The 11,932-nt window shown below is 53.3% G+C and overlaps 1 protein-coding gene across 2 annotated transcripts in view; it reads right to left on the bottom strand.

Annotated features, from left to right (window-relative positions):
• Window positions 1-477: 477 nt before the first annotated feature.
• BMP8A (bone morphogenetic protein 8a) overlaps window positions 478-11,932 on the bottom strand; it is a 32,409-nt gene continuing 20,954 nt past the window's right edge. Inside the window, exons 7-8 of one of the 2 annotated variants that reach the window (XR_005985277.1) lie at window positions 3,214-3,681; window positions 478-2,666 (exon numbers count right to left, since the gene is read on the bottom strand). Coding sequence is in view for 1 of the 2 variants with exons in the window: in XM_041738709.1 (XP_041594643.1) it covers window positions 3,532-3,681 (150 nt within the window). In the remaining variant the exon portion in view is untranslated. Of the gene's footprint in view, window positions 3,682-11,932 lie in introns of both variants that reach the window. The other variant, XM_041738709.1, reaches the window with a different exon arrangement.

Raw genomic sequence — 11,932 nt, 5'->3', positions numbered from 1 at the left:
CCGGGGTGCAGTGGCCTGGCTGCCCAGTTCAGCCACCACGGCACACCCAAACCTCTGTTGCTTGGAAAGGCTCCGGCCCATCAGAAGTGGACCTAAGGGTACCACGCAGCCTTGCTATGGCCCAAAGGACAGAGTGCCTTCCTGGGTCGGCCTGCCCCCGTCCGAGGTGGCCTCCGGTCTGTGCACACTGCTCCACTGCGGCAGACAGGGCCAGGGGTTGCCGGTGCGCTAACTCCTCGGGCTGTGGCCCTGAGGTCGGGCCTGTGGCTACGCGAGCCCCTGCTCTGACCGCACATCTACCTCCAGGGGCTGCGGGCTCTATGTCACAGTCACGACAGCCTCAGCAACCCCCCCAGGGATTAGGGACCTGTGTTGGAGTTGTGGACAGTCTTGTCAGCTTTGGGTATAAACGATCTAGAAAGCCATGTTTTCAAAAAATATTTATTAACAGGAAAATTTTTACGGCATAATAAAGTGGCAAAGGCATATTTGAAAGCAATCCATATAATACAGCATGATCCCAATTTTGTAAAAACATCTATAATATGTAAACATCTCTATGCGTGTATCCTAAGAGAAAAGCCTAGAAATAAATTCATCCAGATACTGCGTTTATCTGAGTCATACAACTGTGGTGACTTCAGTTGTATTTTTTCCTAATTTTTCCTCCAAAACGGCATTATTTTTGTGATAAGTTAAAAATCTGTTTTTCAACAGATGGGGCAAGCCTTGTGCCTTCAGCAGGCTGGTGGGCTCCCCCTGCTTCTGGGAGCACCGGGGGCGATTCCCAGCCTGGCCATAACCGGACACTTTCCTGAGGCCTTGAGAGCAGTGAGAACACAAAGTCCTCCCTCTGTGGATCGCAGGGTGTAGATTTTGTAGGAAAAAGCATCTGCAGAACATTTTCTGAGAGGAGGTTTGGTGGACAAGCACGGAAAGGGCTAAGCAGTCAGCAAATTCGTTGTGGTAATGCCAGCAAGTTCCAGTTGCTAAGTGTTTACGTGGGACACCTTGTCCTAAATGTGATCTTCACACTCGCTTGGAAGGAAGGAACCAAGATCCTGCTCCGCAGAAGAAAAACCAAGATTCAGACCCATCTGACTCCACACCTCTGTCCTCTTGCTATGTGGCCTCTTTTCCTGTTTCTGGATTTTTCCAGAACAGGTTACTTCCCCAATTTAGAAAACCTTAGAGCAGGTATGTGCCGACAAGGCCTCGAGGCCAGCCTCATGCTCCCCAAACCGAGGCTGCTGTACCTTTCTCCTCAGCCTTTTCCTGGCAGCAGTATGGACTCCTCGTGGCTGTCCACGGGCCTGACCATCCCCCTGTGAGTAGCCTTCAGTCCCGTGCAACCAGGTACACAAGCCACGGCCTGAGCAAGAGGAAGGGAAAGGGCGGCATCTGGGCCACTCCCTCGGCTGCCGTCCTGGGCTCAGCAAACTGACAACTGGGAACAGAACGCACGCAGCGAGCGCGTGCCTCACCGTGCAATAAACGGAGGGAGACAAACGGGCTTTGTGTCCACTCACGATTGCATCCTGCTCGGGGCAGTTCCTGTTGGATCTCATTTAGAGACTGCGTGGGCTGCAGAGGTTCTGCGAGCGGCACCCAGGGAGCCAGGCAAAGGCTTTTCAGTTGTTGTGCACGCGCAGGGAGACTTAGCTCCAGGCGCTTGTGCCGTGCTGCCCGACAGGAGGTTTTGACAGACACCCCTGGCGCACTGCTGGCTGTGCCAGGCCGCCACTGGGTGCTGGCTACCAGAGGAAGTAAAAAATTGTTGAAATAATTGGCTGATTTCAAATTTACATTTGCCTGAAAGACAATCCTTGATGTTAGGAAGACAAGTGTCAGCTGAGGACTCGAATGGCAAACAGGTTCCTGTCCTACCAGCCGATCTGTGACCGCCACCTGAGCCCCAAGTCCAGGGTCATGAGGCTGTCTCCGCGTGCAGGGTGAGAAAGGGTTAGACACGTTCCTGGCAGAAGGCCCAGTGCCCACAGGTACAGGTGGGAAAGTGAAGCCCAAAGGAGGCTCCAAGTCTGGTCGCCTCACATCTGGACCAGAGTTTAGGTCCTTATACTGACGGGGAACTCACCCCCTAGCACACAGTCCAGGCACAATCTGCGTCTGCTTCTGTCCCCCCAGGTCCTGTGGAGGGGCTTTTGCCCCCCAGCAGGGCCTGGCCTCCACACCTGCTGTCTCGGGGGGCGGGGTGACTGGGGATGTGCCCCCGGGGGTACATGGTGCTTCTGCCTCCGCCCGGCTGGACCTGGGGGGTGGGGGGAACAGGCCCAGGCAGCTGGACTGGGCTGAGCAGGGAAATTACAGGCTTGGCAGTGGCTCCGGGTAGAGGAGCGGTTTCCGGGAGCGCCCCGCCTGGGCCCCTAATTACTGCCTTTCGCGCCCTGGCTCACAGGTCCCGAGGTAGAGGACACCACTCCTGGGCACACAGGGTGGTGCAGATTATGGTGACAACTTCTGGCCATAGCAGGGGCTGGGAGGCCGTGCCCTGGCCGCAGCCTGCTCAGGGTCCCAGGTGCACTGCTCTGGGTGAAGCGGATTGCCCCCTGGCCTGCACAAGATGGCAAACAGTTTCCACTTAACATATCAACTTTGATCTGCTGGCAGTGGCTGCAGGGAACTCCAGTACACGTCATTTTGAAATTCTATACAGATTTGGAAGAAAAAAATATCAGGATTGATTGGTGTTTGCCACGCCAAAGGGAAATCACGTCACATGTGCTGAGCACTGTCATCTCGGGCCACCCAACGTATCACCGGATAGGCTCAATACGGAGCTTCCCATGGGGCTGAGCTGCTCGTGGCTCAGCATGGGGACAGGCAGGCAAACGAAGCCGTCCAAATGTTTTGTTCCTACAAAGGCCAAACGTCCATGCCCTGTACCCCTTCCCCAGATGGCAGAGGCAGATCAAGACAGGAAGACGGGAGGGGGAGACAAGTGCCATCGGCCTTTGTCCTACACCATATTGTTCATTCAACTCTTTTCTCGAGTTGACCCACATGCCTGTGGCCAGCGGGTTGTAATTCAGACCCACAACTACACAACGAGGGCAAGTCCATATTCTAACAAAAGTGCCCAGAAAGCGCCAGGAAGGGGCAGGCAACCGGAGGTGGACCAGACCCTGTCTACACATACCAAGCCCTAAAATGGACAGTGAAGACCCGGAGGTGGCCACCGTGGGCCCTAGGTACCTGTTTACCACAGACCACCCTGCACGGGTAGGTCCTCAGACAGGACTTCAGTTTCAACCCAAAATGCTGGTCAGGATGTGCTTGTGAAGGAGGCTGGGAGAGAACCTACTTGATGACTCAGACCACCAGGCCTGGAGGCCAAAGGACTGTCACAAACCGCAGGCAGGGAAGGATGAAGAGGCCTGGAGAAGATCCAGCCTGGGCAGGAAGGCGAGGGGAGCGTACATATGTTGATCTGAGGACCAGGCTGGGTTTCAGGGTTCCCTGCCTCCGGAGTGGCGGGGACACAGGCAGGAGGCACAGGGGGTGGGCAGCGCCTCAGTGGCAGCCGCACGCCCTGACCACCATGTTGCGGTGCTTGCGCAGGATGACGTTGTTGCTGCTGTCGTAGTAGAGCACGGAGGTGGCGCTCAGCTTGGTGGGGGCGCAGCACGCCTTGGGGACGGCATCCGGCTTCATCAGGTGCACCTGGCCAGACGGGGTGGCGGGCAGAGGCATGAACACGGGGCTTCCCCGAGCCCCCACCCCCTGTGCCCTCCCCACCTGCAGCTGAGGTGGGTGCTGACATGGAGACGTGCCCCACCCCTTCCCCGCCCCACTGTCCTCAGGGCACCCCCTGAGCCCCAGCTGGCTCCCCTCAGACGGGACAGTCCAGCACACGGTGCCCCTCCAGGTGCCCTCCCCGCCCCTCTCTGTGCCTCTGTGATGTGCCCCACCCCCCCAGCCGTGGTCTGTCTCCCTCCCACGTGCGAGCCGGTGATGGTCACAGGCCTGGAGATGGCCCAGCAGCCTAGGCCCGCCCCTAGGGTGTGCAACGCGCTTCTCCCACAAAGCGCTTCCCACACTGGAGCCCACCTCTAAGGCCACGACTGTTCTGGACAGACCAGGACTGAGGCCCGGGGCCTGGGGGCGGCACGAGGCTCCCCGCGTGGCAGTGGGACCTGGGCCCAGCGCACTGACCTCTTGCCCCCTACAGCTCTGCTGCCAGGAACGGGCCCGAGGGAGCGGCCTGCCTTCAGCATCCAAAAAATACGTGCCTGCAGCGCCAGCGGCTGGGCAGGGGCCACATGCAGGGTGCCTGGCCGGGGGGCTGCACAGGTGAGGTGGCCTCCCCACAACCCCGGCCTCCAGCCCTGGCAGGGGCACTGAGTGGGACCCAGGCGAAGCCATCTGGTGGGGGGCCCGCCGGCAGCCTGGCCCCCGCCCCCCCAGGCCCAGCCTTGGCCCCGTAGGCCCAGCGCGGAGCCGCCTGCAGGACACTGGTTGCTCGGGGCCCAGCAGCCTCGCGGAGGCCCAGCCCGGCGGGGACGCGGCTGCCACTGCCCCCAACATCCCCACCTCCACGCGCCATGGCTGGGCTTGGTGTCCGTAGGCCCACGGGACAGAAACCAGGGGACACGGCCCCCCTGCAGCAGCCGTGGGGCTCTGCGGGCTGGAAACCCACGAGGGCCGCTCCTGACCTGGGGCTGGGGGGAAAGTCTGGCGCCGCCGGGCGCGGCCTGAGACTCCCCGCAGACGACAGACAGAAAGACAGGCCTTTGTCCCATCTGGGCCCAGACCAGGGGCTGTGGAGGCCACGGTGCCAGCCCACTTAGCTTGGTGTGGGCCCTGGGTGAGCAGGTCACAGGGTCTGTCACTGGCTGGGCCGCTCTGGGTACAAGTCACGCCCCTGCCAAGGGGGTACAATGGCTCTCTGCTCGATCCCCACACCTGCGTATCCAGGACAAGGGCCTCGTGCCGGCACCACCGGGATCGGGGCACAGAGATGTCCCAACCTGGTCCCCGCTCTCATGGATTCCGTGGGGAGGGAAGGGGACACGGGGAATATTCCAGTCGGCACCCAGGACCTCGGGGTAGGCACAGCCCTCCAGCCGAACGGCTCACCTACAGACCCCAGGTGCCCCACTCCCTGCCCCTCCCGAGGGCCGCCCTGCCTCTGCCCTGTACCAGCTCTCAGACACCCTGTCGGGGGGCCACCGCAGCCCCCCGCTGGCACCCTGCCTGCCCCGCCCTCGTCCTTCTGTGCTGCAGCCGGAGCAGCACTTCCAGAGAGCAAGGAAGGTGGTGGCACTTTGCACCTGCTTGTCCCTGGACAAGGGATTAAGTCCACCCACCTGGCCCTGCAGGCGGGACCCAAGGCCCCATGAGCGGCCCCTGACCCCCGACGTCACCTGCCGCCCGAGCCCACCCAGCCAGCTGGACTTGGGAGCTGCAGGGGCCCCTCAGCCCGCACGCCCTTGAGCCCCGGGAGGAGCAGGAAGCAGGTACGTAAAGGGCAGCTGGGGCTCACGTGCCTCATCCCACTGAGCTCCAGGCTGAAGGCGGCTCCTGGGGGGCGGGGGGAGGGCAGACCCCACCTGACGTGGGAAAGGCGGTTACCACGGAGCCAAAGCCTCCACGGTGCTGCGTCTCCTCGCCCCTGGAGCTCCCAGACAGGCTTGGGGACACAGGAGCTAGGAGTCCAGGTCCACCTTCTAGGAGGTGTCCACCCCGAGTCAGTAACACATAAGCCTTGGGGTGCCGCGTTGGTAGCAGACGGCCCCCCGAGCTCCTGGTCCCTGCGCACAGCCGGGCACCCCCCGAGGGTGAGGGACGCACAGGCTGACCCCAGACGACTCCACCACGGCCCAAGGCAGAGAGAGGGCCCGGAAGGGGGCGGACCCTCACCAGGAGCTCCAGGAAGCACAGCCCCTGGCGGCCAGTGTTGAAACCCAGAGGGGCTGGATTTCAGAGTCCTAGGACCTGAGCACTTCCAGCGGCCCCTGGGCCAGCTGCAGCCTGGCTGGGCGGGGGGTGGGGGGATGGCGGGAGAAGCCACCCCGCCTGGGGCCCCACCTGAGTCGGGAGCTGCTCACCCTCCCAGAGCACAGCCCAGAGACCCCGGGGCACCCAGGGGCTGCGGAGCCTCTCCCCCACCAGCACCCCGTGGGAACCAGCGCCCCCGAGGCCCCGCCCACCTCTCCACCCCTCCCTGCAACCTGCCCCCCTCCAGGGGCCCCTCCCGAAGAAGGCCTTGCTGCCAGCAGCTCCCCGAGCAGCTCCCCACAACCCAAGCTGCTCCGGCCACACCCGGCTCGGGCCCTGCAGCAGCGGCTGCCCTCCAGCAGGAGAGCAGCGCACACACCTGCAAACACTGCGTGCCCCCCCCCCCCCCACTACACGGTGGACTGAGCCCCTTCGAGGTGGCACGCTAGCCCAGCAGCAGCAAGCAGCCCCACCAGGGCCGGCGGCTCCTTGGGACTCCTGCCCAGGGGAGAGGGAAGGACGACTACACGCACACAGAGGAGACGCCCCTGAAGACCGGTTCCGGTGAACGGGGCACCGCTGCAGGGCACTACAGGACCTCGGCTTCAGGAGGCCGCTGCCTTTAAGAGCCGGAGACGTAGCTGACCTTCCTCACACACAGAAACAGACATGGAGAGTTAGAATCAGGAGACAGTACATTCCAGATGAAAGAACGAGACACAATCACAGCAAGACACCTAAGAGAAATGTCAGCAATATACCTGCTAGAGATTTCAAAGGAATGACCACAATGATACCGTACGTGAAAAGAGTGGAGGACGTCGGTGAGACCATTAATGAGATAAAAAAACGACCAGTCAGAGATGAGGAACACCATAAATGCGATTTAAAACACACTGGAGGGGCGCCTGGGTAGCTCAGGGGCTTAAGTGTCTGATTCTTGGTTTTGGCTCAGGTGAGTCATGGGATCGAGTCCTGCATCGGACTCCTGCTTGGTGTTCAGTCTGCTGGAGATTCTCTCCCTCTGTCCCCTTCATGCTCTTCATCTCTCTGTCAAATAAATAAATCTTAACACACACACATGATAGAATAAAGAGTAGGCTAGAGGAATCAGAGAACAAATCAGTGACCTGGAAGACAGAGTAATGGAAAGTAATCAGGGGGGCACCTGGGTGGCTCAGTGATTGAGCATCTGCCTTTGGCTCAGGTCATTATCTCGGGGTCCAGGATCAAATCCCACATCAGGCATAAATAAATAAATAAATAAATAATAAATAAATAAAATCTTAAAAAAAAAAAAAGGAAAGTAATCAAGGTCACCAGATGAGAGAGGGGAAAATTACGCAGAATGAGAATAAATTTAAGGAACTCAGCAACACCATGAAGCATTTAACATCCGCATCACAGGGATCCCAGAATGAAAAGAGAGGGAAAAGGGGGCAGAATATTTATTTGAGGAAATAACAGCTGAAGAAATAGGAGGAAGGAAACAGAAATCCAGATTCAAGAGGTAGATCCTGGAACCAGATCAACCCAAGGAGATCTGCTCCAAGACACACAGTAATCAAAATGGCAAAAAGGAGTGCTACAGAGAATGTTTAAAGCACCAAGAGGGGATTTAAAACAACAAAAAAAAAACACCCAACAGCGCATACAGGGGAACCCTAGAAGGCAATCAGCTGAGTTTTCAGCAGAAACACTGCAGGCCAGAAGGGAGTGGTATGATATATTCAAAGTGCTGAAAGGAAAAAAGCTGTAGCCAGGACAACTTTGTCCAACAAGGCTACCACTCAGAACAGAAGGACAGATAAAGTGCTTCCCAGAAAACAAAAGTTAAAGGAATTCATGACCACTAATCAGCCCTACGAGAAGTGTTAAAGGAGATTTTTTCTAGTGGAAAGAAAAGATCATAAGTAAGATTAAGAAAAGTAGGAAGCACAACAGCAGTAAAAATAAGTATGTTTATAAAACTCAGCCAAAGGACTCACAAAGTAAAAGGATGTAAAGCACGACACCATATACCTAAATGATGAGGTGGGGGGAGAGGAGTAAAGAATGGGTTCATATGAAACAACCATCAACTTAATATAGACTGCTCTAAGCAGAAAATGTTATGTACAAACCCAACGGTAACCACAAATCAAAAGCCAGGAATAGGTGTGCAAAAATGAAAGGGCAAGGTAACCACATATATTACTAAAAAAAGTCTGCACCAGACATGAGAGTAGAGAGCAAGAGAGGAAAGGAACAGAAGACATACAAAAACAACCACAATGGAATGGCAAATAAAACAAAATGGCAACATGTACATCCCTATCAATAATTACTTTGAATGTAAACGGACTAAATGCCCCAAATAAAAAACACTGGGTAATAGAACGGATACAAAACAAAAAAAGACCCATCTATACGCTGCCTACGTAAAACACCCATTTCAGATGGTGAGACACCTGCAGACTGAAGGTGAAAGGGTGGAGAAGCATTTATCGTGCAGACAGACACGATAATGAAGCCAGGACATGGGACAAAACAGACGTTAAAGACTATAAGAGACAGAGAATGACACTATATAATCATAAAGGGAACAATCCAACAAGAAGCTGTAACAATTGTAAATATTTATACACCCAATATGGGAGCACTCATATACATAAAACAGTAACAACAAACACGCAGTAAACTGACAGTAATACAGTAATAACAGGGGACTTTAACACCCTCGTTACATCAACAGATAGATCATCTAAACAAAATCAACAAGAAAACAGTGTCTTTGAATGACACATTTGACCAGATGATTTTAACATATATTCAGAACATTCCATCTTAAGAACATACACTTTATGGGATCCCTGGGTGGCTCAGTGGTTTGGCACCTGACTTCGGCCCAGAGCATGATCCTGGAGTCCCAGGATTGAGGCCCACATCGGGCTCCCTGCATGGAGCCTGCTTCTCCCTCTGCCTGTGTCTCTGCCTCTCCCTGTGTATCTCTCATGAATAATGAATAAAATCGTTAAAAAAAAAAAAAAGAATATACACTTTACAAGTGCATATGGAACACCTTCCAGAACAGATCACATATGAGTCCACAAAACTAGTCTCAATAAATTACAAAAGATTAAAGTCATACCATGCATCTTTTCTAACCATAATATTAAAGAACTAGAAACCCAACACAAGAAAGAGTCTGGAAAGAGCACGAATACATGGAGGTTAAATAACATACTGTCAAAAAATGAATAGGTCAACCAAGAAATCAAAGAGTAAAATTTAAAAATATATGGAAAAAAAAACTAATGAAAATGAAAGCACAATTGTCCCAAATCCTTGGGATGCAGCAAAAGCTGTCCTAAGAAGGAATTTTATAAGCAACACAGGCCTACCTCAAAAAGCAAAAAAATCTGAAATAACCTTATCTCACAGCTAAAGGAGCTAGAAAAAGAACAAAATCAGCAGGAGGACAGAAATAATAAAGATGAGAACAGAAATAAATGAAACAGAAACAAAAAATATAAAAAGAGACCAAGGCACCTGGATGGCTCAGTTGGTGGAACATGGGACTCTGGATCCTGGGGTCATGAGTTTGAACTCCATTTTGGGTGCAGAGATTACTTAAAAAACAAAACCGGGATCCCTGGGTGGCGCAGCGGTTTGGCGCCTGCCTTTGGCCCAGGGCGCGATCCTGGAGACCCAGGATCGAATCCCACGTCACGCTTCCGGTGCATGGAGCCTGCTTCTCCCTCTGCCTGTGTCTCTGCCTCTCTCTCTCTCTCTCTGTGTGACTATCATAAATAAATAAAAATTAAAAAAAAAAAACAAAACCAATAATAGATCGCATCGATGAAATCAGGAAACCAGGAACTAGTTCTTTGAAAAGATCAATAAAATTGATGAACATTTAGTCAGGCTCAAAAAAAAAAGAGCAAGAGAGAGAGGACTCAAAATCAGAAGTGAAGAGGAGAAATAGCACTGCAGAAATATAAAAGATTATAATAGAAGAGTATTATGAAAATCATACGGCAGCAAACTGGGCAACAAGAAATGAATACATTCCTAGAAACATAATCTACCAAAACTAGAAGAGGGAAGAAAGAAAATTTGAACAGATCAATTACCAGCAAAGAAATGGTATCAGTATCAAAAGCTCCCAAGAAACAAAGTCCAGGCCCGGGTGGCTTCACAGGCGAATTCTACCAAACATTAAAAAAAGGAGTTACACCTATTCTCAAACTGTTCCTAAAACAAGAGTGGAAGGAAAACTTCCCAATTCATTCTACAAGGCCAGCATTGCACCGATACCATAACTAAAGACACTACAAGTAAAGAGAACTGAGGCCAACATTGCTGATGAATACACATGCAAAGTCCTCAACGAAATACTAGCAAACTGAATCCAACAATACATTAAAAAATTATTCACGATGATCAAGTCGATTTATTCCTGGGATGCAATGGTTGTTCAATATTTACAAATAAGTCAATCTGATACATGAATAAGAGAAAGAACTAAAACCATATAACCGGTTCAAAGGTTGCAGAAAACACATTTGACAAAGTACAACATCCATTCATGGAAAAAAAAAAAAAGAAAGAAAAACTCAGGAAAGTAGGTTTAACATACCTCAAAAATAAAAGCCGTATATGAAAAACCCAGAGTGAACATCATACTCAATGCTGAAAACCAGAGATTTTCGTAAGGTCAGGAACAAGGGAAGGATGCCCCTGCGCCACTTTTATTCGACGTAACACCGGAAGTCATAACCACAGCAATCAGACAAGAAAAAGGGAAACAAAGGCAACCAGATCAGTAAGAAAGAAGAAAAATTTTCACTGTTTGCAGATAACATGATACCATATGTAGAAAACGTTAGAGACGCCACCAAAAAACCTGCTAGAATTGATAAATGAACCCAGTAATGTCACAGGCTACAAAATCAATATACAGAAATGTGGGATTTGTATACACTAAATAGAAGCAGCAGAAAGAGAAAATAAGAAAACAAAGTTTCTTTTACAGTTTACACCAGTTTACACCCATTTACACTTGCACCAAAAATAATAAAACACCAAAGACTAAGCTTAACCAAGGAGGTGAAAGACCAATACTCCAAAAACTATAAAACAATCATGAAAGAAAGTGGAGATGACACAAACGGGCAGATCCCCAGGCTCAGTGGCTGAGAGAAGCAGCACTGTTAGAGCCCCCGCGCCTCCCAGGGTACACACGGCCTTAACTCAATCCCTATCATTACACCCGGAGCACTTGTGACAGAACTAGAACAATCCCAGAATTTATATGGAACCACAAAACCCCCCTAGGAGCCAAAGCATCGCGAAAGAGAAAAACGAAACTGGAAGTCTGACAATCCCAGATTCCAAGCTACACTGCAAAGCCATAGGAAAACCCTTAGCGACAAGCGGCAGCGACAACGCCCCTCCCAGGGGCGATCTTCCAGCACTGAGGCTGCCCCCGCCCCCAGCACGGGAGCCACAGCACCTGTGGGAAACACCAAGCGCCAAAGGAGCAGGACAAAGAGCCGACGGGGAGGTAACAGAAGGGGGCCGAGGCCCAGCAGCTCAGCGGGGCACCCGTCACCCGGCCCCGTACACATGCGGCGGGAGGCCCAATGCACACGCCCGTCGCTCACCCCGTGTACGTCTGTGCCACAGGAGACTGAGCACGCCGGCGACACGGTGGTGCGTGTGCTCAGAGCACACAGGGACCCAGGCGGGACACATGTGTGCTGTGTGTGCCGTGCGTCTGACCACAAGCGAGCAGGTCATGTAAGTCGCGTGTGTAGCGCACAGAGGTGGGGGCGCGCCAGCAGTCAGGGTAGGTCGGGTGTGTGCGGGTGCAGGTGCACACACAGCTCGGCCACCCGGGCACTGGCTCCTGGACAGGCGTGAGCCCGGAACTGCTCGTGCACGCAGGGAAGCTCCTGTGCACAGAGCCTCCCCGACACCCGGGGCTGCC

Source organism: Vulpes lagopus, chromosome 23, assembly GCF_018345385.1.
Source record: "Vulpes lagopus strain Blue_001 chromosome 23, ASM1834538v1, whole genome shotgun sequence".
NCBI lineage: Eukaryota > Metazoa > Chordata > Mammalia > Carnivora > Canidae > Vulpes > Vulpes lagopus.
The sequence above is the reverse complement of the archived record's forward strand: the minus strand, read 5'-3'. Positions and strand labels throughout refer to the sequence as shown.